Raw genomic sequence first — 27,076 nt, 5'->3', positions numbered from 1 at the left:
ACCTTAAACCACACCACATGTTAGCCTAGACTCTGTGATTATTAAAATATTTATAAATTTTGTACAGAAACGTAAATTCTAACGCCACTTGTATCATTTTGCTTTCCGTTGGAGAGTTGGCGAACATGTTTTTTTGAATCGTGTTTTGTGGCGTGTTTATAAGAATTTACGAACCTTGCGAAGAAAGACGAGTTTCATATGGGAAAGTTAACCAACTATAAATATGTTTAATGACTTTCATACCAAGTGATGTTGCGAATTATATTTATTTACATTTAAAAAGATGAACAGATGTGTCATAAAGGATAACATATAGAGTTTGTATACATTACTGCATAATCTGCATTGTGCTACAATATACATATAGTGTACGTTAATATTTTAAAATTTAGTAGTAGTTGGTTAAAGACTTTAGCCCTCAAATTCCGTGAAGGACTGTTATTGAAATGTCTACCGTGTAATAATGTGGCAAGTACAAGGAGTTAAGTAATTGTGAAAATAAATCACTAATTCACGAGAACATTGTAAATGAAGAAGTACGATTCATCATGTTTTGTGTTGGGATGCTACAGGTTCGTATACCGACTAACACTAGAATGACTTAAACAGTTTGGCGCGTTGTTTTATATTAACAGCAGAACAGTTTTGTTCCACCGTTATTGAATGCCTAAATCTTTGTTTTGTGCGAACCATTTCCCAGTTTTCTCGCGATTGTAATTGGCAGTTCAATGAATGAGAACGGAATGTCTAATATGATATTTGAGGTTTTCATGTTGATGTGAGTTCAGATTGTGATACCCTGCTGTGTTGTAGGTGTCACAGTCTGGAAGACCACAGTCTAAAAGTGTCTCAGTAGAAGGCCCCTGCACCAGTCACGCTCTGTTCAAAATGCTTCCTGTAGATGTCCACAGAGCTATAAATGTTACGACATCGACTTGTATTTTGTAATATTTGTGTCACTGACTTACGTGTTTTTTGAATTGCATGAAGTTAATCCAGAATGAATTTATTGTGAAAACCGAAAAAAAGACAATTTACCGTCCTACAGCAAAAACCCTTAAATCGCAGATGTTTTTATTTTATAATTAATGTCACAAAATAGGGTGGCAGCACAGGAGAGAGGATGTGATTAGTAGAGCTTTATAATACGGAGGTCCGGTCAAGGGAACTGCCTAATTATATTCCCATATGTGAATTTAGCTTCATATGAGTAGCCCCATCGGAAACGGAACTGTCCGTATTGCTATCGGATCTGAATCAAAATTGGAACATGTCGAAAAATTCTAGTAATATTATCCAATATGAAATTTCATGCAAACCTGTTCAAATCCCGAGTTATTTCATGCGGACGAAACCATTCAATGGCTACTCTGCAGGGATGCAGATGGACCCAGAACGGCAGAATATTAACATTTCGCGGATTTGTCCCGGGTGTGGTCTTTGTACTGAATAGTATCATGTACAGTTTCTTGCTTCTGTTAACTAGAAATGAATAGACATATTTCTTTATAAGGGAATACAACCGATTGAAGTGAATCTTATAACGACCTTCTGAGCTGAAACTCTCGTCAGAAGAATATCCAGGTCTGCTGGATGCCGATAGTGTACAGTAGTGTTAAGATAAAAGTACGGCTAATAAGTACAAATGTCATGAAATATTTTTCTCTTTACGTTTGTTGCTGTAACTGATTCATTGCACCGCGATTTTCTTGGACATTTTCCATTGTCTGAGGTATATTTAGTATACGCGACATTTCCGAGCTGACTCTGCTCCTGTCTAAAAGAGATTGGTTGTCATTTATTTATCTGTTTATTTTGTTGTTTATGTATCTGTGGTTTCTTCAGCAGCGTTGTCAGTACCTAAGAACACACAGCATCGGATTAATGAAAAATGAATTACAAAGGATTGGAAATGAAGTGGCCGCGACCTAATTTAACGAATTATCACGTAATTTTCCTGGAGGGTCTAAAGAAATCCACGAAGTACCTGTCAGGATAGCCGGTCCTTGGTTCAACATATGGAAAAAAATTTTGGTTCTCACAGTAATGACACTTTTTCCTAATATTTTAATTTTTTTCTTTCTTGTGTGTTCTCTACGCTCTAGCGCAAGCAGCGAACACCGTGTGGGCCTACTTCATGTCTGTCTGTCCGTCGCGTTTCTCGTATCAGATTGTGCTGCCACCTGTCGGTGGTCCCAGGAATTACATGTTCTGCTCGATTAAAACTCGAGAACGACTGATTAGACTTTTATGAATTTTTGTATCATTGGAGGATGCTCTAAACTTGTATATTTTTATAATTTCCGACTTTCATAAATGACTTGTTAATTCACAATCTTGCATTTCACATGCCTCTGTTTCAAGCAAAGAAATACTGACACAACACCTGAAGTTACACTGTTTGTGGTAAGCCGAGGGATCCTTCAGCATGGCACGTGACTAGTAATGACCTTATACGAAACCTTATGTACTGGGGCTTCTCCTGTACCACCTTATTATTCTTGGTTCCATTTCCTACGTTGGCTCTGTGATGCCAAATTTCAGGGATGCTAGATTTCACTGCTCCTTAGAAGGGGATGTCTTCCTGGACATGACCGGAGATCTCTTGGGCGACTTGTTTTCGCGTTCTGGTGACAGCGATGGCGACTGAGTCCCTTCCCGGCCTGCTTTCAGGCGTACCATCGTGTCCAGGTGGCGAAACCTGTGGGGTAAAGTACGTTTATTGCATTTAGCAGTTGCCGTCAACTAATTACATTCTTCAGTGCGACGGAAGAATTCCCCCTTCCCTTCCCGCGCAGCACAAAATTGCTGGCCTCGTGTTTCGGCTTCATGTGCCTGTTAATTTAAATTGTCTCACTGGACTCGAAATTACGAAGACAGCTTTGAACTGAACCAAACAGTTACGATCTAAGCCTAGGCACTCCAATAATCTCTTCCCTCCAGGTCTCCCAGCCAAAGTTCTGCATGCATTTCCTGTCTCCCCCTGTGTGCTAATGCCCATGCCCTTCTGATCCCTTGGTTTGATCGCCCTAATAATATCTGATGAAGAGAACAAATCATGCAGATTCCCATTAAGCAGTTTTCGCCAGCCTCCTGCCACTTTCTGCCTGTTAGGACCAGGTATGTCCTCTCCGCCGTGATGGTGTTTTCAGTCACTACCAGTCCAGGCTCTTCCTCAGTACATCAGCATTGCCCGTTTGTATTTGAAGCGTTGTGGGACGCAAGTGAACGTGAAGGACATGGATGGGAATTGGCTCTTGCAGAGCCATGTAAACAATGTGAGGACTCTGGAGTAAATAGCTTCAAAAGGTTCTAAGAATATATTACTGTGTCCAAGGAAAAGGCGCCAAACATGGTTAGTACGCAGGGTATGGTTTTAGAAACGATTAGGCGTAGAATACTGTTTTTTGTTTCGTTGGTTTACTAAATGACATCATTTTCTTAAAACACATTGTCGTCATCTTAGGGCGTGATCCTCAAATAATAAAGAAAGTGCATATTTGTGAGCTATCGTGTAAGGTTTTTGTATTACAGCGCTTGTTTAAGTATCTAATTACTGGAAATTATTGTAGAAGAAATAGCCTATAAATAATCGATCTATCGTCATGTATCAAGCAGAATGCACAACTTCGGATTACAAGTAAATAATCGTTTAAAAAGTCACTCAAGACAATGCAACGTGTATTTCCCCATTTTTTCTGACTTAAAACACTCCGAGTTTCGAAAGCACCATCATGCTCATGTATTGGAAAGGTACTGGCTTCGATCCCAATCGTTGTCACTAATAGGCTATTGAAGAAAAGGGCGTATTAAAATGTCATTGCAATGATAATGGATTACTGGAGTAGATATGACTTTCGAAACGTCGTTGTAATCACATATACATCAGTGAATGGGTAGTGTCCAACAGTATGGTATAAAGCCTTCAGGTTGGCCTATTTGTCGGCCAACATTTGACCTCAGTAGCAAACCAGTAGCTTAACGACATTTAAAGTAGTGAATACCATTTAAGAAATGAATAGTACATTCCAATTTCGAGTGACTTATGTTTTCAGAACTAATTCTTGCCGATTGTGGACCGTTCATTAGCGCTGTTGTTAATTTATCTGGAATAAAATGTGTTGTCCTTGACATAACTAGAAAATTAGGCTATGTCGTATACACCGATCGTCATGGTGGAATGGTTAGCATTGCTTCGTATTTGGGAGGAACGTATTCCCTTATCTTCGGCCCTGCAGATGGAGGCTGTATGGGCTTCCGAAACGGTGGTATGTACCTAGAAATCCTGACGGCGTTTCAACCCAGAAGACCAACACCGATGTGCAGTTCAAAGTGTTTTTAATTTTGTCCAGACGTTACGAATTTTCGAACGGGCATGCTTCGATGAACATGAGTTATGAATTGGTGAGGATTATATTCTTCCCAGATGACCGAACACTGTTGTGATACTAGATAGCGTTTGGGCCTCCAGAATACTGCGAACTTGTGCCACGGGTACAGGTTCGACACAGGTAGTATTAGCCAGAATAAAAAGGTAGCCATTACTGACGCATAATTATCAACAAGCTGTTGAAGATTATGGGTTTGGAAAATCTAATTTTCGTATTTCATTCATGCAAGTAAATAACGAAATTAACCCTATATAGCCTACTGTGAAAATGTTTAGACTCATTTGATGCACTGAAATGTGCAAAACTGATTACTTGTAATGTTAATCCAATAGGAATTTTATCCTCTTTATGGTTACCGAAGGTGCTTTATTTAAAAGATTATTCCTTACCTGACGGGCACTTCACTGGATGACATGTCATCGAAAACGCCCTGGAAAAGAAAGGCCAGTGGCCAGCTGATCCAAGAAGCGCTGAAACAAACAGAAATTTGACTTTCTTAGGCGTGAACGACGTATTTTCGACCTTATTATGTCTTATATTAATTTAACTCGTTTTTGCCTTATTATTTACTTACTAAATAAATCACGCCACGACTTTGCTGACTTAACAACCAAATCACTACATCTAGTTGCCATTCAAATCTGGGCTCGGAGTCCAGCTTTCGTGACTGGTGGTTTTATCAGTCTTCGCGGACAAATTCCGGGATAGTACATTGAAAAGGGCATGCCCACTTCCTTATGTTTCCTAAGCTAAACTAAGGATGGAGACATTATTTTCTTCAGCCCTGAAACGTTGGCATGCACCTAAAAGTATATCCAGAAGAACGACGTAAGATACCTTGGTGTTATAGGATTTGAGACTTTCGCGGCGAGTACAACCAATAAAATCTTCTCGGGCAATCAGCCGCGTTAACTGGTTACCGTAGTAAACCGACGTTTCGGGAACAAACTCTGTCCCCATCTTCAGGGTTCTGATGTGACTGGATCCTGAAGATGGGGACAGAGTTTGTTCCCGAAACGTTAACGCGGCTGATTGCCCGAGAAGATTTTATTGATACCTTGATGTCTTTACATTTCACGTACCTCAGAAGGTGAGCAGTGTCCAACATAATTATGGCGCATGATAATGATCGAACTGTTACCACTAACCTACGAGACATTGGTGTCTGGATGTTGACGCCATTGTCAACCGTAGCACCGGTGTCTGTGACGTGGCGATGTCTGGAACTTGACAGTGTCTTGGCTATCTTTGGGTTATAAATCTTCGGATCACTGACCATACGCACGAAGAAGGAGCGCTTGTATGCGAGGGATTCTTTCTTCTTCCGATCCAACATGTCGAATACTTCGTCCGCTTTCTCCTGTAACAAGAATCACCGCAGCTTCAGCAATGACTCGATGATGACTGGCGTCAGTCTGCATAGGGGAATACTTTATTTCCTATTTGCATTGCTTAACCTTTAATGTACAGAATATTTGGCAGTCCTGATCTCAAATTTGTTCTTCACCAGTATCTGTAAACAACATGTAGGACCACGTGTAGTGGTGAGTCCTTTTGTGGTTATATATGACGACCGGGCTCACGTCATGTGAGGATTAGGCAGATATGTCTCTGTCGTTTGTTTAACGACGCTGTCGGTAGCGTCGATTGATTGGATGATGAATTAATAATGAATTGGAAAGGATGTGTAAGGAAGTTAGTGTGTCCTATTTTAAGGTGCTAACCCCAAATTTGCCTGGGGAAATTGAGGAAAATCACGAAAACACCCAAGGCAGGATAGACGAGGTTTTAACTGGGATACGAAGCTGGGGTGCTTTCCACTTGGACCGTATTTTTTATTGCAGAAGTAAACTGTCAGCGCAGTATTATTTAGTAGTGTGTATAGAGTTGTCAGTTTAAGCCACATTGAACTGCTGATACTCGCTTTTCTGTAACTTTTCTGATCTTCGCTTCGATATATCTTCAGGTGGTCGAAACGCATAGCAGAGAAGTCAACCCCTGTCTTGAGTCAGGTTAATCAAGTCCATTACCTCATATTCTTTTTTCTTTGAGAATAATTTTAGTATTATTCTTACATCTACGTAGGTTTTGCAGCTTCGAATGATAGGAGGAATGTGAATGATACTTTGAATTTGTACATGTGCTAGGCACTACCCCGTACAGGAACACATAAAAAAGAATATCACTAAAATTTTGTCAGGAAAAACATGTCATACCTGATCCTTTTCCAAGTTGTACGTCTCCAGCAACTCCGTGGCGAATTCTGTGATGACGTCCCAAGCATGATCTGCGTGCAACATGAATAAGCAGACCCTCTCAATAAAACAGTTAGTGCACGGGTGGCATACGCCAAATTTGTTCAGGCTGAAACAACAGCACACACCACTAAATTATTGACAGTTCGTGAGATTTCAGGTTCTCAAGGCGTTGGGGATGAAAATAGCTGTCTTCGGGTATGTTGCGCCTTGTAGTCTGGTAGAAGTTTACCGACGTTTCAGAGGTGCTTGCTGCGTCGATCACCATAACAATGAGTGATGAGTCATTGCTCTGATCAAGCATCACTGAAACGACGGCGAACTTCTACCAGACTACAAGGCGCAACAACCCAAAAGAAAAGTCAGCTGTTATCCTTAATTGAATTATTCTTGTTGTGTTAGATGTCGATGTTTAGAGAGTGGATTTAAACTTTTACGCATTCTTTCAAAGAATCCAGTCAAATCCTAGCCCCTGTATAACATATGGCATGCAGGTTCTACACAGTCCATAGTTAATCCTCCCAACCCCCAAGCTGGGGGACCACACTTAATCGTCTGTTCACGACTGCTCTTTCAATACATTCGGCATTAACATCCATATCTGAAAGTCTTCTTCCCCATCATCCTCAACCTGAAGACGCACCACATCGTGCCATTGGCATTAGATGGGCTTGAGTGTTCACCTTCAAGCCTCAGCCAATCTAGCCCCTCAAAAGGAGGCCCCAGTATCCATTGGATCGGAGGCTGGGTGCCCCTCAGAGCTGGTGTGGGCGTTGTGGCATGGATAATAGTCCCTATTCCTGCCTGGAAACGAATCCCAGTCGTGAATATAATGTGCATCCTAATTTTCGAGAGGGTTTGTATGAAAAAGTTCGCATCAATTTTGACAAGTACCCAGTGATAGAAGGTAATGCATAAATCAAAGGATTTTGGGGATGTTATTTCGCGGTTGGAATTAGCCTACGCACTTTTCGCCCAGACATGAGCTTTCTCACTTGGTCTTAGAATGCGAGTTTTGAGATGCGTAATACGGTGCGTAGGCGTCCATATAAACGGAGCATCTCCATGAATAAATAGTTCATCTGCTTCGGATTCTTCTTGGAAAGAACGGAGTGGACTTGTAAATCTTATTATTAAGCCAGTGACTCGTTCGTTCCCTGTCTGGTCTTGTTTTGATTCTATGATTATCAGAATTTGAGTGGGATGAATACCCTGATTCACTTTCTATTTCTGTAATCATCATGACCATGTGCAGCTGTCTTGTTAACTTATTGACAAAGGACTGCCACTGCTCGTTTGTATCTTCTCGATACGAGGTGACGTAATCACAGAATAAGAAATTCGTAACCTGACTTAGTCGTTATGGTACATCTGTTATGTAGGAAATGCCTCTGCTAAAGATTATATGAGGTTCGTTGACATTTGTGTGATTAGTTTGATCAGTTAACAGCGGTAATAAGTGGTGAAGTCGTTGGAGGGAGGATAGTGTTAAATAGGTATTGCGAAATAGGGTTTGAGGGTGTTGGCTGGATTCATCAGGCTCAGGACAGGAACCAGTGACAGTCTCTTCTGGTTCTGTGTTCCTTGTTGATACAACCTACATGAATGCCTAATGACTTGCTTCTATTTGGTCCATCCGTACAGGATGGAAATGGCTTTTCGGAAGTGGATATAAGTTTCAAATAGTACAGCCTGGGGGAATCACCTATCATAAATTATTACAATGCATATTCCAGAATTTAATGTTGCTTGTATCGTTGTTGGAAACGATAGTTATGACGCCATAAGTTGCTGGAAACAGCAATTTTAAAATAATAGCACTCTGGAATTAAGTAGATGGTGTCTTCCTGCATCTACTCCCTTTTACAATCCCGTTTTAATGCCTTTGAATTTTATGTTGTGTTCCAAAATGGTACAAAATACAACAGCACTGGTCTCTTTTGACTGAGACGTGAGGAATGTTTTTCAGATGACGCACCGATTTGTTCCTCGGTGGCATTTTGGACTACTGCACAGAAGCGGATGACGTACTTCTCATTGACGGAAGCCGGTACCATATGAATCTTCCCGGACGCGTTGATATTGCTCAATAGCTTTTGGTTCAGTTCGTCGGATCCTCTGAGTCGAAAACAGACTAAGCCGAGCTGTAACACAGTTATCACACAGTAATGTAACTTTGTCCTAGACTAAGCGGGTTCTGTAACCGTATGTCTCACTGTTTCAATTCGGAGTTTTATAAAGTTAACAAAGGTAATATAAAGTCATGCTAGTAGCTTTGAACCAAGAATGCAATGAAACCTAAGGCGGGTCATGCACACAGGAAACCGGAAATCGGGTTTATAAAACCAGAAATTGTGTTTTAATCGAAAAATATCGTTGTTTATATCAGAGGTAACACGTGGAGTCACGTGAAATCATTGCTTGCCTTCATGTACAGTTTGATGGAATCTAAGTGATGTTATATGCAAGCCCATGTTGATGACGTAAATTTTAGGTGGGAGTTCGGAAGCATTAAGTGTCTTAGACAGTTGAGAACAGCATTCCTTGTCTTAAATGAAGAACTACGTCACAGAAGCTTACCTTAACTTCGTTGCATACTTCGAACCTCTTGTCTTTACGCACGAGGACCTCGAATCTCTTGGCCAGCCTTATGTGGTGCCGGATGTACTTCTGCAGACCGGATATTCCGTAGTTCCGTATGACAAACCAGAGTTTAAGGGAGCGGAATCTTCTGCTGAGCGGAACTCCCCAATGTCGATAGTCTATGGCGGCGTGAGAGTATCCGTGCTGTGCAAGGAACAACGAACATTCTTTGCATTACGCAGATCGACGTTCTTATAGCTCAAAATCGCAAACATTTGAAATCGTCCTCCAGAATTTGGCGCGTGGATGGTGTCAGGGACATAGAACTTCCCGGGGTGAGTTATCGAATGATAACAGCTAATACAGAAGGAATCTACTAACTTATAATTTTATTATCTGCCTCCCCCCTCTCGAAAAAGTCTTAGCTTTTATAGGAAACTATCGCGTAATAAGTAATCTCGCAATTTTAGGATGAGCGATTTCAATGTCCTTGGCTCTATGTCTAATGTTTTAATAAAAATAGAAGGAGAAGAAGTATTTTTGTATTTTGCTTAATTTCACCGAAGCGAACTGTGGCCATTCCCATACAAAGGATCGGCATCCCATGTTTCAGGAAGTGCGAAACGTGTCAGAGTGGATAGACCTTCAGATGGACGAGGGCGAATTGACGACAGTCAAACGATAAATTTAGATATAGACTGGGTGTGGCGGAAAGGCCTTCTGAGTTTTGTCAGTTTGTGGCAGTGGCGAATTCTGGTCTAGAAGTCGTATCGTGCGGAAATTATTCGATGTCCCCAACAATCGTAAAACAATGCAAAGGCATTCATATAATTTGTTATATGAAGTATATACTTATTATATAATTTGTTGTGTGGATAATAGAGAGACCTTGATTCATTGGTAATCTTTTTTTTAAAAATAACTATAAAACTGTAGACTATCTAAAAACATAAGCGTATCCATCCCTCCAACTTGAGATGTATTCATTGACTCTTACGTACTTATCTTATTAACAAAAGAACCTAGCGAATTGGAGTGTAATGTATACATTTTCCACAAGTTGTACCGAAACACGTCAACTTACGTGTTAAACATGATTTTATTATTCTCTACTGATTTAATTGCTTGTCGGAAACATTTGGTGATATTTCTGGCTACCAAGGTGGTATGCATGAAGGTGACTTTCGTCTGGGATGTTCTACTATGTAGTTTCGGAGAAACTTACTTCAAGTAACACATTAAATTTATACTTCTCAGTCGTCCATGTCTTTCTTACAGACCGTGATACTCAAAAGTTATAGAGAGAAGACCTTGAAAAAGCGTGTCTCTTATGGAAATTACATTTCTATAATGGGAGGCTTATGTAATGAGACATACAAAAATGATGTTCATGGTCCGTGTTCTCCTTACAGTGTTGCACCATTGTGAGGAAGGAAGTGACACTCCGAAGTACAGTGTCAGTACAAACTATCTTTATACTTGCGAAAATTTATTTTCAGTGGCGATAATTTAATCTACCGACTCCACTGGAAGGCTTAGGGCATAATGAACAATATCAAAAACTTCTAATTCTTATGTATTGGGTACATGAGCTGCGGTACAATAGAAAAAATGACGTAGGTATAGAAAGCTAGTTGTTTTATGGTTTGAAAGGCGAAATCAGTGATTGTAGTTCAGAGACAGTGTCCGGTGGTTTTCATAGTAAAAACCTATAAAGTGGCAATAGAAACGTTGAATTCTGTTCAGTATGCCTTGGAAACGAAATTGGTGTGAGTAACTTAGATTATTTAAAATAATTTGTGGAAAATGTAAAGCTCATTTGCAGTCACCTTGTTCTTTATTTCCACTGTTTTTTGTTTTTTGCATCGTTCCTCTCAGGATGAAATATTTCCCTGAACACCTAATTTTCAAATATGCTCGATCCATGGTCTTCATCAGTATCTGACATCAGGTCTCATGGATGGAAGAATCATACGAAACCCATTTATAGTTTGTGGGTAAAACGCAAAACATTAATGATATATTTTTACTGGTAAAATTAAACTTTTTGAAGTTGTGCAACGTTTGAATTGCATGATTCGTTGCCAGGGTATTGCGTAATTTGTCTGCATGGCTCACAACAATTCCTGGTTACGCAATGTTGCCCAACATCAGTCCAGGACGTTGACCGTATCTCATAGTTCCCTCAGTGTATGTGCATGCGGTATATTTAAGTTTTGAGGCTTAACGAATAAAATCCACAACTATGGCATTTTGGAACTGCGTGTATTCCAAAGAGGTGTGCACGCCATCTTTTTCTTTTCTTTCTTTCTTTCTTTCTTTCTTCCTCAGACTTTGTTTCGTATTCGCCCTTCTGGGACGTTGGACTTATGACCCTGAAATTCCACCTTTCAAGTACTTTTAACCTCCAGATGCCCATCAGGCTTGCGGCTAAAGGTGACGCAACATGCTGCTGTCTGGACGCAAACCGGAATCAGCAGAGCGGTAACGTAGTTTACTGGCTTTGGGGAAACGTCCAGTTCGAATCGCGTTTCAGTTATTCTGACCAAGTTTTTTTTTGTGGTTTGCCGCAGTTTTTTAAATTACTTGAAATATGTGTTGTTAGAGGCGGGGAAATTGGTAAATTTAGCATTTGTAAACTGACCTGTAGGTACAGAGGGTCCACCACCAGGGCTGATGTGAGCCGTATCCTGTCTCGGACCCACAACGTAGAGCAGTCAAAATTCACCAACAGCCACTTGTTAGGATTCGTGTTAAATGAGTCTGCGTATTCGATACCCCTCAGCAGTGGCTTCAGTTCCGGGCAGATGAAAGCGTTCCCTGTCGAAACACAAGTAACAGTTCAGTTAAAGTTTTCCTTCACTCCGGATGCTTAAAATTGAACTCGAAAGCTGGGCTTTCCAGTGCTTACTCATTTGGACCAGTGAAAAATTAATTTAGCGTTATTGTTGTTATTCTTAGTAATAACTTTCAGCTACTAAAATTAGCTTTTCGCGTCGAATGATGGAATGATTTGTGAATACTGATTTGGAATGTATGTAAAAGAAAGCGATCGTGATCTGATTAAATGATATTTTCTTCCTGTTATCTGGAGTTACTGAGGAGAACCTTCGTCAGGGTAGTAGGTCTGTGCGCTAAGTTTTGAACCCAGAATGTTCCGAATACGAAAAATTAGTGCTGACCACTCGGCTGCGATTTTGAACCAAATGCCGTTTAAATAAGTCGCAGATGGAAGTTGGCCGTCTTCTGAAATATTGTGCCGTTTAGTCTGGTAGAGATTCACCGATGTTTCATCGCACTGATAATTGAGGCAGTAAGCACCTCTACAACGTCGGTCGACTTCTGCTAGGTTACACAGCTCAGTTTCCTGGAATGGTTAACTGTAAGCAGGCAGTGTACTGAATCATAGAGTTTCACAACCCTGTCACTGCTGTTAAGTTAAGTATTACTTTCGGATGGTTTTCCATTATCTATCACCTAACGAATCCCGAATTTTGGTCTGCATCTAAAACTGTCACAACCAGACAAGAAGAGACCTATAGCGCTTCTCTGTCGTGGAAAGTAGTCCATCATCACTAAACTCTGCGTAAGGTTAATGTAGCTGGTCGTCATTAAACACCGGTTTCTAGTGCAATAAATACCGTTACAATACGAATATGTTATATATCAGTAGGACAGTTTTCTCATGTTTTGCTACATCTAGTAAATAGAAATCATGATATTTCCTACCGGCGTACGCTCCATCCACGTGAAGCCAGACGCCGAAACGTCGGCATACTGGACCCACTTCCTTCAGGTTGTCGAAAGAACAGCACGAAGTTGTCCCCAGTGTCGTTGACACAAAGAATGGGATAAGTCCTAGTGCTTCGTCTTCATCCATTGCCTGCCGACGAGAAAACTGCGTATGAAGTTGTATTAACAGCCTGAGAACATTGCGTTATCAGAACGCGTCTCATTACAAGGCCGGTGTAAGCCTAAATACCACACATTAGGCCGAGGCAAAGTCGGACTCGTCCCCTTAGTTAAAAAGAACTCGTCTTTCTCTAAACGTAGTCAAAATAAAGACGAAATTCCCTCCTAGGCTGTGGCACAAACGTCCAGAAACTTGCTTGTGAGGTAAGCAGAGGCATTGTTACTGTCAGCTTGAAATTACACAATTGTGCAACACAAGTGCTATAATTCACAATTTTATATACGTTGCTGTATAATTTGTTTAGATGGCTGCCGGGTAATGGTTACGATATGGTGAAAAGAGTAGCGTAATTAATTTTTATGCGCCTATAAAATCCCCTCCACTCCCACCTCCCAAAAATTAAATTCTCCCCTGGTGAAAGGTTAGTTCGCCTTTCCTACCACGCAGACCGCAATCCTTCCAGTGTTTGTCAGATGCTTGGTGAGATTGGCGCTTACTCGTTGGAAGTTGCTCATTTAATTCGTGTAATGAAGATGTTATCTACCGCCTGCTCACGCAATTAGTTATTACCGCGCCGTTATTGGAGTTGGCGTTTATCTTGATAGGATGAAACATGAAACTGACCTGTTGTAAAGTAGCACCACGGAGGCTGCATTTGTCGTCTGGCTCCAGGATGCGTAACTTTACGAAGCAGATCATCGCAGCCTTCTCGACGCAGGAGTGCGCCTCTTTGGAGCAGTAGGCCATCAGCTTCGACAGCAGGACGCCTTCCTCTACGAAGGGATGTTGCTGTTTCTGCTTCCTGATGGCTTGAGCCCTAGCGGCCAGCATTGTCACCAGGACGCACTCGCTCGCCGAAGTCTGCAATGCATTCCAGATTTGTGTAATGTAGTCTGCTGGGGAGATAAGGGCTCCAACGGCGTCGAAGAAGTAGATTGTGCTGTGGATTATGACTGCGTGTGGACGTTACATGGAACGATTCGATGGAACATGCAAGACCCCAGGTCACAAGCCAGAAGAACACATTTTGCGTCAATATTTATTGGACAACATTTATTTTTACCTTATTGGTCCAGCGTAACCCGCACATAGGCGAAGATCAAATCTGACTTTAACATATATATAAAATAATTCTTATGATGCGAAAATGTGAATAAGTTGTGTAAAATATACGCGTAATTAAACACTATTTATAGTGAGTGGAGTCTTATTCTGACTTAGTAAGTTCGTAAGGTTTAATGTAATACTGCATTAATAATTCTACAACAGTTTTTCATATAGCATTATCTAATTTTATATTTTTATATTTTATCCAAATTCTATAACTGAAGACTTGATGCAAATAGAATATATGCCGACAAGCAATACTGAATTTTTAAAAGTCCCCACTTCTGTTGTGCTTTTATACTTTTACCGTAAACTTCTCCGCCGTTTCATCTGACAGTCCGTAGTTGGTACCGTGTGTTCGAAAAGCGACGAAACCATAACTTATAGTCAAATATTTTGTTAGTGTGATGGGGAGATTTTAATTTGCCGTACCCAGTGGCAACACTGGGCTCCTGTCAGACACATTTTCTTCGTATTCGTTGCTGTGTAGTCGCGTAACAAGCATCATGCCATGATTATTTATGAACGTTATTTTCGAACGCAGTCATTTGAAGCATTTAACGGGAGAGTTATATCTACAATGAGGTGAGGGACACTTTCAGTATATGTTGTAACTGCAACCTTAGCATGTAATTATAATCTAATGTGTATAGTAAACATGACATTCATCTTTAGGTTGAATTATTTCTGTGTTTCGCATTTCATTCATCATTCAGTAGGTCCATTGAGGAACGTAGAACTACATTCAAAATTGCTATGTCTCCTGGTGTCATTATATTTTGTTACAAACATTTGTGCCAAATAACAATGATATTTCTACCCCATTCCGTGGTTTTGTCGGCCCTGGAGCAAATGCTGAGTTGGTGCTCAAATCCCCCGACTTTTACGTTGCATTGTATGCCCTTTTTGCAGCCGTCCAATTATTAACATCAAAAGTCAGCCCTAAAGTAACATCTGGTCAATATTAAAATCCAAAATTTCGGTCGAATGCAGTAAGACCCTATTTAACTTCTCTCCTTACTCCAGTTCTGAACGCGTTCCCTTCTCTTCATAGCCGTAAATTTATCTCCTTTTATCCTCCTAACTTCAGTGTATCTCACCACTACCTCTCTCTCTCTCTCCTCTCATTCATTCTGCTTCAGAGAATCTTCACAACAATTACACGTGTTTTAAATGTTCCTTATTTATTCTTACCTGGATGACGCCACCGCCTTTGCTGCCCTCTGCAAAAGCCAGGAACTCGTCGGGAAGCCCGATGGCTTTACCTGTTAAGTAACAGAAGTGAGTTAACGTGGAGGTTGCAGCGAGCGTGGGAGGATATAACTTTATCCGAAGGACTTGCAGGCACTGAAAACTGGCATTCTGGCATGTTAATATCAAAACCAATGCCGATGGATTTGTTGGAAGAATCGGAAATGTTAATTGAACTTTAAATGTTGCTATGTAGCTTTGCCATACTCCTTATGAGGCAGAAATTTCAGTGCCTTCACCGGTAACCACTCGCCTCTTTCGACATACGCTGTTTGTAAATCTGTTACGCCACTTCGGAACATCCAAATTATAAACAATTGTCTCGTTTATTTTTCAGCATTTCAAATTATCTCTTTTCTATTTGTGACTACGACTGTACGAAGTTTAATGCGCGTGTTATTTTTAATAGCTACATATGGAGTGCATTTATAGCAGCGATCAATGGATGTCAAAGGCATTTAAAGTTTCAGTGGTTAGAACCTTACGTATGCCACTCTTACTCTGACCTATGTATTTCAGGAGTGAATCTGTTTTGGAACACGAACAGGAACTGGAGGTTAGGTTAGTAGTTTTGATGAATCTAAATTCTGCGAATCTGAGCACAATTTCCCACTCGTGACGCAGTTCTGCCTTAGGTTTGGGTGTGTTAATGCAGAAATCAGTTACAAGGACCGAGGTGTGTCAATATCAGCATCCTGATCGAATACTTTGATTATGTCAGTCGTAACTCTGATCAGTTAATTGGCATGGCGTGTTTTGAGTTTTTATCGGCTTCCACGTTTTAGGCAGATCTGCTAGTAGCCGAAGTGGCAACATTATAGTGATTGCTACTATTCATTTCAAAATATTTTATCTTCTTTTTATAGATATGAGAGTTTGAATTATAAACCTACAATTTATCTGATGCTTTATATGGTTGTGAAATGTGTTCATTTTGTGTGAAGAGAAAATAGTTTGAGGCTGCTTTAAATTAAGAGTGCCCGAAAAATATTTTCATTTAAGAGAGAAAGGTTAAAAGTTGTACTAGACCGGACCTTTTTAACAATTAAGGTACCAGGAAAGACCTGAAAATGAAGATTAGTACAAAATAAATTGTAGAATATATAAACTGTTTGGATATAATGACAAATGAAATTATATCCAAACAAATGCTATAGAATAAACCAACATGTCGCCTAAACCGAGGAAATCCTTGCAAATTGTGTAATGAGAATGTGAATTCGGGACAGGCTGTAGTTCTTGTACCATGAAATGTAGAACGAAGATGACGTAGGAGCGGTATTCAGAAAGCTAAGTGGTGAAGGGTTTTTCAAATTTTAATCTTGAATTGAAGCATTCCTGTTGTGTCTAGATACTATTTAATATTCATATCACTACCATTTTCACAGCTGTTTATTATAAACAGTATCACTTGACTACGTGTTTCGGCGTTTATGTATCTTCTTCCGGCCATTCCATGTTAAATTCTAGTATTGCTGTATTGTGAAACTCAGCCTAGCTATAATTTTGTCCAATAGATCCATTGATACCTTTGTTCTATTTTCTTTATGAGTATATTGAAATTTATTTTATTTATATATTCGGTGCTTTACTATGCGCAGTTATACCTATAGTATTATGTTAATTATTCCCAAGGCAGAGGGTAATAATTCATGCACTGCATACTGCTCCTAAGCATTTTATACAATGTAAATGTTTGGCAAAGTGTGCAATGAACATATTTTGATTGGATCGTTTTATACTTTTTCGAGAACTTGTATGTACGTCGTAGGTATTCAGTGGAATGGCAAAACAGATTTCGGTGAAGTGATAAACGAGCGAACGTAGCCCAACCTAACCCAACTTAACCTACACTGAGTGTGGTATTAAACAGATAATACAAATAAGAGCAAGCAGAATGAATGCTACTTACCTAACCAATCCAGAACAATGGTTTCTAATTCGGTGCATGCAGGGCTTGCTGCCTGTAAAATAAAAAAAAGAGTTGTTCCATTACTGTAAGTTTTTGCATTTGGTATTATTTACATATTAAACTATTTTAAGCACCAAGTTAATCTAAATAATACTTTAGGTAACCTGTCCCTATCTCAGAGAAAACATCACATCTCCATTACAAAGATCAGCTGGTCAGTGCTGTTTATCCTGAGAATCGTACGAAACACAAATACATAATGCTTTCTTTAATTAATGCTAAAGTGGATGGTAAGTATTTAATCACGGAGTTGTATAGGGTTAAAAGAGTTCACATTGTTCGTAGATATGTAACGACAAGATTCAAACATTGCATAATTAAGTACAGAATATTTGCTACACATTCATCTGAGGCTCTGTATTCATTTCGCTTCCCAAGTAAACTGTACACTGTTTTCAGAAACTACTAAACCCCTTAAAGCTGAGTCATAACTATGTGTGCCACATACTTAAAAGAATCAGTGGCTTTACATTCGTATTTGTGGGTTTCAATGACAGCGATTATTTCCTTAAGCAACTTAAACGTTTAATCTTTGTAATGGAAACGGGTTGTATTTCCTTTAAGATAGGTTCTGATTTATTTGGGCGATCTTCGGCTTCCAAGTATTAAGTTGATTACTTAAAAAGCGTCGTTTCAAAAATATTTTTCACTTTTTGACTTAAAAAAACATGCCACAGGCCAAATGTGACACCTCGTGTTACTTCATAAGACCATTAAGATACCCAAGGACGTGGCTTCGTGCCAGATGTAGTTTCGAAAATAGGCGCGTTCTTAGAAAGATTCACTCTCGAGGAAAAGTTTATACGTGAGAACTCCGCATAATCTGCACTTCATGTATTTTGATGCACAGTCATATTCCTGGTTTCTGACAAAAATATTTAATCAAATCTTCTTATGTGCAGGATAAAATTAAGAAATAAGACTGATCGGCCTATCAACACTTAGGTTTGTAACGTACTCCGTGGAGCAGTCTTTGAGAATAATTTTAAACAGAAATTATATGATACACACTTATTTACGTACGTGGCAACGTGGTACGGTTTTGATCATCGGAAAGAAATTTTTCATATTCGTTATCAAGGATGTTATCAGATCTGCGAGCGAGGACCACTATGATTTTTTGATATATCAACTTTCAGGCATTGTTACAGTCTTGATAAGTTTTTTGTCAAGTTAAGACCATTTTACACAAATTGCCTTAAATGTTACAAAAAATACAACTGTATTTACGTTGTCTTGCAATCTCGTCCCTGAAACTAACAATTCGGTCTTAACCGATGTTCTTCTTTCGTTATTAGTTTGCAAGGTACAGAATACATCTTCACAGGGACTCGAATCCAGGACACTTCTTCCGGTTATGTGGCTTATGTACCTGTAATCTGTTCACCGAAATAACAGTTATAGTCTTGGGGCTGTTATTCTGTCGTGCTTACTAAAATATTTTTCAAGACATAAGCATGCCAAGTTAGCGGAAAATTGGTGGATCCCTTCTCGCGTTATAAGCGAACATATATGTACACATAGAAATAATTTTAAGCTTTCAACTAACCCACGAAAATCCTATGCAGCCGATGGCATCTGACAGCATGTCACCCAGGATGGACGGGTACGAATTGCCAGACGGGAAGTAGGCATGAAATTTCGGGTGTTGCCAGTGTGTAACCTGTAGAAAATTACCATTTCTCGATTAAAATACCTGAACATACAATGGAATTGCAATAGAACTAACTCGATGGTGCAGAATCTGTGTAAAAGAGTTGATATTTAATCAATTGCTGAAGAATGTGCCACATTTTATGGGATCCGAAGGGTAATCACAGTATTCACAAAAGTATGTCGTTGAATTCCATGTTGAGCCATTTGAACCCATTCCACACATTCGTATTCCATTTCTCTACTATCACTTCCTTTATCAAAGTGATGTATTTTCGAAAAAGTCAGAATAACACATTTCTTTCAACCACCTTAAATCTATGCTTCTCCTTTGATATGAGACTCAAAGTTGTATTACTAACTTGATAGATCGACGTCATTCTTGGAAACCTAGTAACCGTTTTGCTTGTGAAGAAACTGTTCGTCTTTTATGGAACTCGGAGGTTCGTTGCCGTGTTAATGAGAGTCCGCGCAGTCCGAGACCCAGTTAACGTATGAGGAGAATAGACACAATACCTACTTCACCTTTCCAATGTAGTTTCTGATGTGGAACACGTGAATAGACGGGTTAGGACGTCATTCTAGATATGCGTTTTCTTTTTAAATAAATGCTAAGTAAGTTTGAAGCCAGTTGCGCTATAACTATTTTATTCCCATAAAACTTTGCTGTTGACACAAATCGCGAATCAAAAATGTGTGTGCGCATTATCGAGATTGGAGATATTTCCTCTAGATTTCTCACCCCTGGCATTATCTTATTCTCCACATCGGCCATAATAGTATCCCAGTCTTCAGGTTCCTGAGGCGCTTCGGTGGGTAGCAATTCTCGCAGGTAACCGGGTTCGACACTTGGTGTGACCCGTCTGGAGTCCAGGGTATCCATGTAGCTGCAAATGTAGTCTACCATCTCCTTCCCGCGTACCCGGAACTCATTGACATCCATACTGTTGGAGAAAGGACACTCTTACAGTTTTAAAATTTTAACGTAAGAGATCTGGAGAGAAAAGACAAGTTGGTAGACATTGGCAATCTTGTTAATGTTTAACTGTTACAACCACAGGTTTGGTAGTTGTAATACGTTGTGTTCGTATCGACCATTGTATTGGGGCTACACAAATCAACGTGGATATGTGTACTGAGTATCTCTGTCCTCCAGACATTTAGAGACAGCATCTAAACAAACTCCGATTCAAATAGCGTAACCAGTCACAATCTGCATTCCGTTTGTTCACCCGATTTAACCCATACATTTAACTGGATCGTTAAATGAGCTGACATTAAGAAACAAGGAGGTCAACTAGCCCAAATGCAGGGTGCTTGTTGCGTGGAGAATCCCTGTTGTTCACTTCGAAGGTTTGTTTTCGTTCTCTGGATAGGCTTAGGGCAGATTGAATGTTTTGAGCTGCAGACGTTTACTTATCCAACGGGAGGTATCTGTGGTCGACCATGCAGTTTCGGGTTAAGGTATGTGCGTTTGACAAATTGTGGGTCTCTGAGTGTAGCAGGGATAGCCGTTCGCCTGCCACGTTACTGTACTCCCTGTACAGCCCACCCAACGGATGTAACTAACATTGAACAAACCCCGTTCAAAAGAATTATACACACATTAAGTAGGACTTGAGGTTTTCACGACGGTGAGTCCGAAGATGGCTGTCTTCTGAGATTAGTACGAATTAAAAAATAAACACGCGACAGACAAAATGCAGAGTTACTGAATGTTAAAGAAAACTGTTACTGAAATACTGGGCAGTTACTGCATTCATTTCGAGAGGCCTTTTCTTGACAATGCATTGAAATAACGGGCAGACTGAAGGCCAAACAATCCTACCCACGAAATTCCTTCACATTTTCTTATAAAGCCTAGAACGTTTAACAAGTCTGCACTTTATCGTCACCTTTTAATTATCGTATGTGAGTGATTTAGTTTAAATGCAGAAACCAATCGTTCTATGTAGTTTAGAAAATACGACGTATTATTTTATTTGTTTGGTGAGCAAATAAACTTGTAGAATTGTGTTTCGTTGGAGCGTGGGAGAAAACCATATATAAAACATTTGTGGTACCCGCGGAGTGATGAGCTAACCGTCATCTGCAGAAGTATTGCTGGCGCTCTCAACCACTCGAACCGTAATGAAGGTTCATTGTGTTCCTTCCAGCTAGGCTCATTCCAAGTCCTCATATTTACAGGACCTCTTCTCTCGCCCTACTTGTCTGAACTTCTCATCTCTCTTCCCCCATAAGATACGCGGTGGTTTACCGGGCACTGTGCTTTCAGAGTCGACGCGAACTCGCTTCGACTCTGAGCAGGTTAGTCCAAGCGGTATCGCTTCTCATTTGCATGTGGCATGGAATTTATTTCTGACAGATTGCAGAACTTTTTCCCTTCCTGAATTGAAATTGAAGGACGTTGTCTTCGAAGACGTGGCTTTAACAATATGGCATGGCGTGTGCTTGATCAAGCACCACGCAATCGTGCTGGCAACGCCCAGAAATTAACCAATTAAATAAATTGATTACTGTGTATCACCTGCTTTAATAATAAACCCTATTCGTTTTGCTCACGGTGCATTTATTGATTTTGTATGATTTTCGGAACAAACAGAAATAATTTCACTAAACGGTATTAAACAGTTGATCTTTGAAATGGAGACGTGTTGTGTTTTCTTTGAAATAAGAAGTGAATTTTTAAAATATTAGTTCTGTGCGGAACAATTTATTGTCGAGTTATAAAAATAAGTTTAATTTCATGGTTGTATAAATATCGTCATTATGATCTGTCATTTATTGGGTGTGACGTGTTCCAACGTTGAAGTAATGAATACTTTTAGGCGCACGATTGGATATCTTGGTATGGACCTGTCGCTAGTCTGCCTTGTCAGTCCACGTGGAATTTGTGGTGGACAAGGTGGCACTGGGACAGGTTTCTCTCAAAGTCTTTCGGTTTTCCCCTGTCGGTGTCATTCCACCGCTGCTCCATATCCACTCATGTCCAATCTCGGGGATGGACAAAAGACCCGTTAGGTGTCGCATTTCCACAGAGGCGTGGCCTCACCTCATCGCAACAGCAGCGGTAAAAACAATGCTAGATGAAGATTTCTGTCTTCTGGGTTGTTGCGCTGTGTAGGCTGGTCGATGTTAACCAACGTTTCAGAGGTCATACTGCCTTCGTCATCAGGGCCCTGAAACGTTGGTAAACATAGACCATACTACACAGCGCAACAACCCAGAAGACAGAAATCTTCATACTCACCGCTGTGAAAACCTCAAATCTTACACAATGTTAGATCTCTGTCATCACACACTATTCATGCCCCGAGCGGGATTAGAACCCGCGACCATGTACGGTTGTGTCACCGGAGTGTCCGATATCATCGTTTCATATGAAATGTCCTCGTCCAAGGAGTTCAACCAAAATGTCTATAGATCAAAACCAACGAAAAGTTGGGACCCGCAGTGCTCAGGCACTTGAAGAACGGGTCGTCCAAGTATTGTTTGACTTTGTTTGCTACAGGGCCCTAAAATCTTAATCATTTGTCTGCATGTCTTCAGTGAAGTTGATTTTACCTCACGTCTTTCAGATACCGATGAAGGGTATTGATCTGACGGCGTAATTGCTACTGCGACCTAATTTTTCAAGCGCTTCCGTACATACACGCAATCATCAAGGAAATAGAATCTGGCATTACGAAACCAAATATGTCTGTATTATAAGACCGCATTTCCTTACTGACTCCGTGACTTTATACATTTCAGATTTGTCTTATTTTACGTTCTTTGCAAGAATAATGTGGCTGTCTTGTCCGTTCATGTGTTCACACGCTTGATTTATTTTCAAAAATACTCAACGATTTGTTTTATGGGAATTGATACTGGCGTAAGGGCTTACACTAAGAGCTATGGTATTTTATTTTGTTTCTTATCAGTTCGCTAATATCTCCTTATTTTATAAAGCTCACATTCTGAAGAAAAAAAGTAGCATACAAAGAATTTATGATAGAATCCGTAACAGTGTTTGAATATTTTCGAAGGCAAGCGACTTATGTCCTTATGTAGCGTGTCTTAACTTATTTTTGCTTTTGTCTTGACGTCACGTTCCTTCGCTTGTTCCAGGATTGTCATCCAGACGTGTGGCGTGGAATCTGAATGCTGCATGGATCGTTTCTAAGTAGTAAGTTTTAATGTTAATTCTTCCCTGGGTTTCATACTAACTGTACCCGCCTTTCAGATTTTGTTAGAAATTTTTTTTGCATCGGAATGGACCGAGTCGTCAGGTAGTGAATAAAATGCGCACGGTATTTATTTTGCATAGCCTGAGAGGAAGAGACCACTCGGAAGACCTGGGCATAGATGGTAGGATAATCTATGTACATTCTGGAAATTTCATGAATTGCTTACGACGAGTTAACGTCCATGATCGTCAGATACCTTCCAAATGTATTTCCATTTTAACACAAATTTCGAACATAAAATTTCACAGTAGCCTGTGTGTTCAGGGAATTGAAGGTGATACACGCGTGCAGACCAATATTTGTGTTATGTTAATTTACACTTTAAATCTATGTTTCATTGATCCTCAAACCGAGAACATTAAAATATTATGTGACTACTAGTTATCTCTTACAAACTGGATATACTGTTCTTGTCTTAACTTGACTGGTACTTTAATTTAATACGGATTATCTAAAACTGAGCTTAAGCAGGTACCAAATCTTGTATTATGCAGTTGCAGTCTTCATCTGAAGCGGAATTATTGTCAGAAGCAACTGCTTTACTAGGGTTTTAAGCCACGATAAACATGAATTTTTTATTTCAATTTATCGTGTGTTAAAATTTGTTTATATGTATATTTTTATATTTAATTTTAAATATAACTATACAGCCCAATTTACGCATATCTATTTTGTTATAGAAGAGGTTTTTGTCCTTAGAAACGTCCTATTTAGACGCCGCTTTCTTGCATATGCGCCGTTCGTACTGTACCTCGCGTCTCATTCTGGCTAAAAGTAGAATGCTTTCTTCATGAAAGTAACCTCTACGTTAATATAATTTCTATCGCTATAGAAGTGTTCAGGTGCTTAGTCTTAGTGTGGTATTCTGTTTCTTTATGCTTTCACGTTAGTCCACCCATGGTCTTGCTGAGACGTTGCCACACTCGATGAGTTACAGGGCCTTCTATTAATGAGTCGTGTGTCCGAAAAGCCAACACAATGTAATTCTTAAATCCTTAATTCATATTTTGGATATCCTGGTTTCGAATGTCAGACCGAGGACCTGCCAGGCTTTCGAAGTTTTTTTACAACTAAGTACTACCATCGAATACAGTGCTTTCCAGAAGCTGATAGCGATTTACCTAGTGCACACATTTTCCGCCTTGAACGTAACCCAACAGCCCACCATTAACCCTATCTCACGCCTTAAATTCAATCCAAATTGTTACGTTCAACAACAGTAACACTACCATTAGTTCAAGGGGAACAGTACCACGAAAACATGTAAGGAAATAAGAAATAATAATGTGCATTTTAATATCATCCTCCTACCTACTCGTAAGTCTTTCAGTGGATTCTTTTCTAAGGATTTCGCGTTCAGAGACGAAATATGACAGAAATGTTGATTGTAAAGTAAAATACGATACTTTGATGGATGAAACTCGAACAATCTCGCAGTGCTGTGCATGCAGGAAGACACGACCTACCTGTTGCGCCCTAGGACACGCAGCGACTATTAGCGGAAGTACACCGACGCCGTTTATCAGTTGGCACTGAAGTCCTCCAGCACAGCTCCGCTTCTCAGATAAGGTTCACAGCTTTGATCGTCCACACTCGCACATACCAAGTGGAACGAGGGGGGTAAGTAAAAAGAAACCATCCCCCCAATCTTCCCATCGCTATGTCTGACGTCACGGGGGACGGAGAGCCGTCGTTGGTTGAAAACTCAGTGCTAGGAGGCGTCGTATGTTGAGGGCCGAAAGAAGAAATTAATCGACGGTGATTCGCAAGAGATTCCATGCGCAGAAATTGTACCGGACGTGAAGGGAAACGAGGAACAGTTCTATGAGACTTTAGTTTGAGGAAATGATTAGAATTGGAAGTGACACTAGACTGGGTTTTTTAAGTCTTGTTCCCGTCTGTTTTCTTTGTGTAACCAACTGATTTCTTTTGTTCAAAATTTAAGATCCTGAGTAAGATGAATGAATGAATAGTGATCCTTATGCTTGCAATTGTACGTCTTAAGATGTCTCATTCGAGATGTTCATTACGCCATCCCTCTCCTGGTCTGTTGCAAGTGGTATCCATATTGTTACCAATACGAGCTGTTCCAACAACAAAGTAACAGCTTCCGACTTCGATGCGTTGTGATAACCTTTACAATACGTAGGAATTTTCATGTCATGTTTACACTAACTAATTTAACTTAGTATTTAATCTGAAACTGAGCTCAGATTTAAGGTTCCCATGGAGTAGATAAGAAGATGATTTATTGTCTTGTGGGTTGTTTCGCCGTGTAGTCTAGTAGACGTTTACCGACATTTCAGAGGTGTTTACTGTCTCCATCATCAGGGCGATGTCGACAAACTTCTGCCACATTACACGGCCCCATAACCACGGAGATAAGCGGTATTGAACTTTGCGGCCTAATACATCTTCTGCTTCATGTCGGAAAGTTCTTGGTTCGGGTCTGGACCCAGATATACTCTCTTATATCCGAGGTTAATCCATTGTATTTTCACTCTGTAAGTAAATGCTGGAATAGGCCAGGACTGCTTCCTCCCCTGTACATACAAAGTCTTGAGCCATGCATCTCATCTTACAAAAAGAAAAGTTGTTAATTCTACAAACTATAGATGCTATGTGGGTATGTGACTTGTATTTGAAGAGTTTTTCGGTGTGATGTGCATTTAAGGAAACAAAAGAAAGTCTGCTCTGAGAGCAACCTGCTCCAGTGTCACTTCTTCCACCACGAAACTTCCCTTGAATTCGCCTGGAATTGAATAGCGTGTCCGCGGTCAGATACCAGCCTCTCGTCGCCGCCCGCGCTCCCACTGTCGTCAGTCGTATTTGGGATGTAAAATTTATTTCTGAGGAAAATGTTTTAACCCGAAAGATGTTGAAGCAAGTGTGGGGTGATATTTCATAACGAGGAACGTCATAATTCATTCATTTCATGCATTGGGCTGCTTTAGGATATCAGATATTGAGCCAGACTTTCAACTCGGTTGGGAGGAATAAGATATGAATCTCTCGGAAAGGGTCTACATAGAACAGGGCTGATCAAAGTACTGCCAACAGGTCAGATGCTGCCAGAGGGGTCAATAAATGCGGCCCGCAAGACTTCAAATAAGTCAGCATTTTTATCAAGACCTGGAGCATCTAGAAATGCGCGTGATTATGTAAGCTATTGCATCAGACGAATGTAATCGCCTATTTCAGGGGACAATTCCAGGATTTAATTGGAGGGACAGAAGAAAATAATAGAGAATATATTTTGTTTAGTATCTGATGTTTCATACTAACAGCACCGGGAAAGTTTTTCATTTGTAAAATTCCCACAAAGGCCGGTGATTATATGGTTGGAGCGCTTCAGTCTGTGGCTTGCAACCCGAAGGAAGAGGTCACATAGCAATACGACCTATTGTATGATTAGTTCCGTTGCTCGCTCGATGTTTCAGAAGCCAAGTCTGCTATACAGGCAACTCTCGGTTTACGAACATTCGTTATAACGAACGTCACAATTCATTCAAAATTTCTTAAAGTCGCCAATAGATAGAGTTCCTTATAAAACGAAATGCCAAACGTATTGTGAACATAATTGTAAGATTAAAATAAATAAACTTTTTAAAAAATGTATTTATTACAATAATTGTCAGAAAATTATTATATGATAATTATACTGAACTGTTCTTGGTTAATAAAACTAATCTAGCCAGTAAGGACACGTTGGTTTACATGCC

The 27,076-nt window shown here is 40.0% G+C and overlaps 2 protein-coding genes across 4 annotated transcripts in view; one reads left to right on the top strand and one right to left on the bottom strand.

Annotated features, from left to right (window-relative positions):
* Nucleotides 1-247: 247 nt before the first annotated feature.
* On the bottom strand, nt 248-24,921 carry Tdc2 (Tyrosine decarboxylase 2). Of its 3 annotated transcripts, XM_087356632.1 has the most exons (14): nt 24,821-24,921; nt 19,868-20,069; nt 19,022-19,135; nt 17,413-17,464; nt 15,444-15,514; nt 13,767-14,003; nt 12,959-13,112; nt 11,874-12,049; nt 9,227-9,433; nt 8,625-8,790; nt 6,608-6,678; nt 5,540-5,751; nt 4,781-4,861; nt 248-2,701 (listed from the first exon to the last, which is right to left on the bottom strand). In XM_087356632.1, the coding sequence occupies exons 2-14, from the start codon at nt 20,066-20,068 to the stop codon at nt 2,557-2,559; spliced, it is 1,887 nt and encodes a 628-aa protein (XP_087212758.1). In that variant the 5' UTR covers nt 20,069; nt 24,821-24,921; the 3' UTR covers nt 248-2,556. The 3 variants fall into 3 exon arrangements, with proteins under 3 accessions (XP_087212758.1, XP_087212759.1, XP_087212760.1); XM_087356633.1 differs by lacking the exons at nt 19,868-20,069; nt 24,821-24,921 and adding an exon at nt 19,437-19,662; XM_087356634.1 differs by lacking the exons at nt 19,868-20,069; nt 24,821-24,921 and adding an exon at nt 19,488-19,662.
* The window catches only part of Rpp25 (ribonuclease P protein subunit Rpp25), a 20,672-nt gene continuing 18,442 nt past the window's right edge, over nt 24,847-27,076 (top strand). Inside the window, exon 1 of the mRNA XM_022077669.2 lies at nt 24,847-24,974. The gene's annotated coding sequence lies outside the window, so the exon portion shown is untranslated. The remainder of the gene's footprint in view (nt 24,975-27,076) is intronic.

This window comes from Zootermopsis nevadensis, unplaced genomic scaffold (genome assembly GCF_977971745.1).
Source record: "Zootermopsis nevadensis isolate Lab colony 2312 unplaced genomic scaffold, Znev_1.0 Znev_ptg000027l, whole genome shotgun sequence".
NCBI lineage: Eukaryota > Metazoa > Arthropoda > Insecta > Blattodea > Termopsidae > Zootermopsis > Zootermopsis nevadensis.
Note: the sequence above shows the minus strand (reverse complement) of the source record. Positions and strands in the feature narration are given on the sequence as shown.

Bases quoted from the DNA above. Each gene is read 5' to 3' on its own strand.
- Tdc2 (XM_087356632.1), bottom strand. From the start codon at position 20,068: ATGGATGTCAATGAGTTCCGGGTACGCGGGAAGGAGATGGTAGACTAC. The intron at 8,791-9,226 runs GTAAGCTTCTGT...ACTGTGTTACAG, and splicing joins AAGTATGCAACGAAGTTAAG to CTCGGCTTAGTCTGTTTTCG. The intron at 6,679-8,624 runs GTGCGTCATCTG...TGTTGCACGCAG, and splicing joins TGCCACCGAGGAACAAATCG to ATCATGCTTGGGACGTCATC.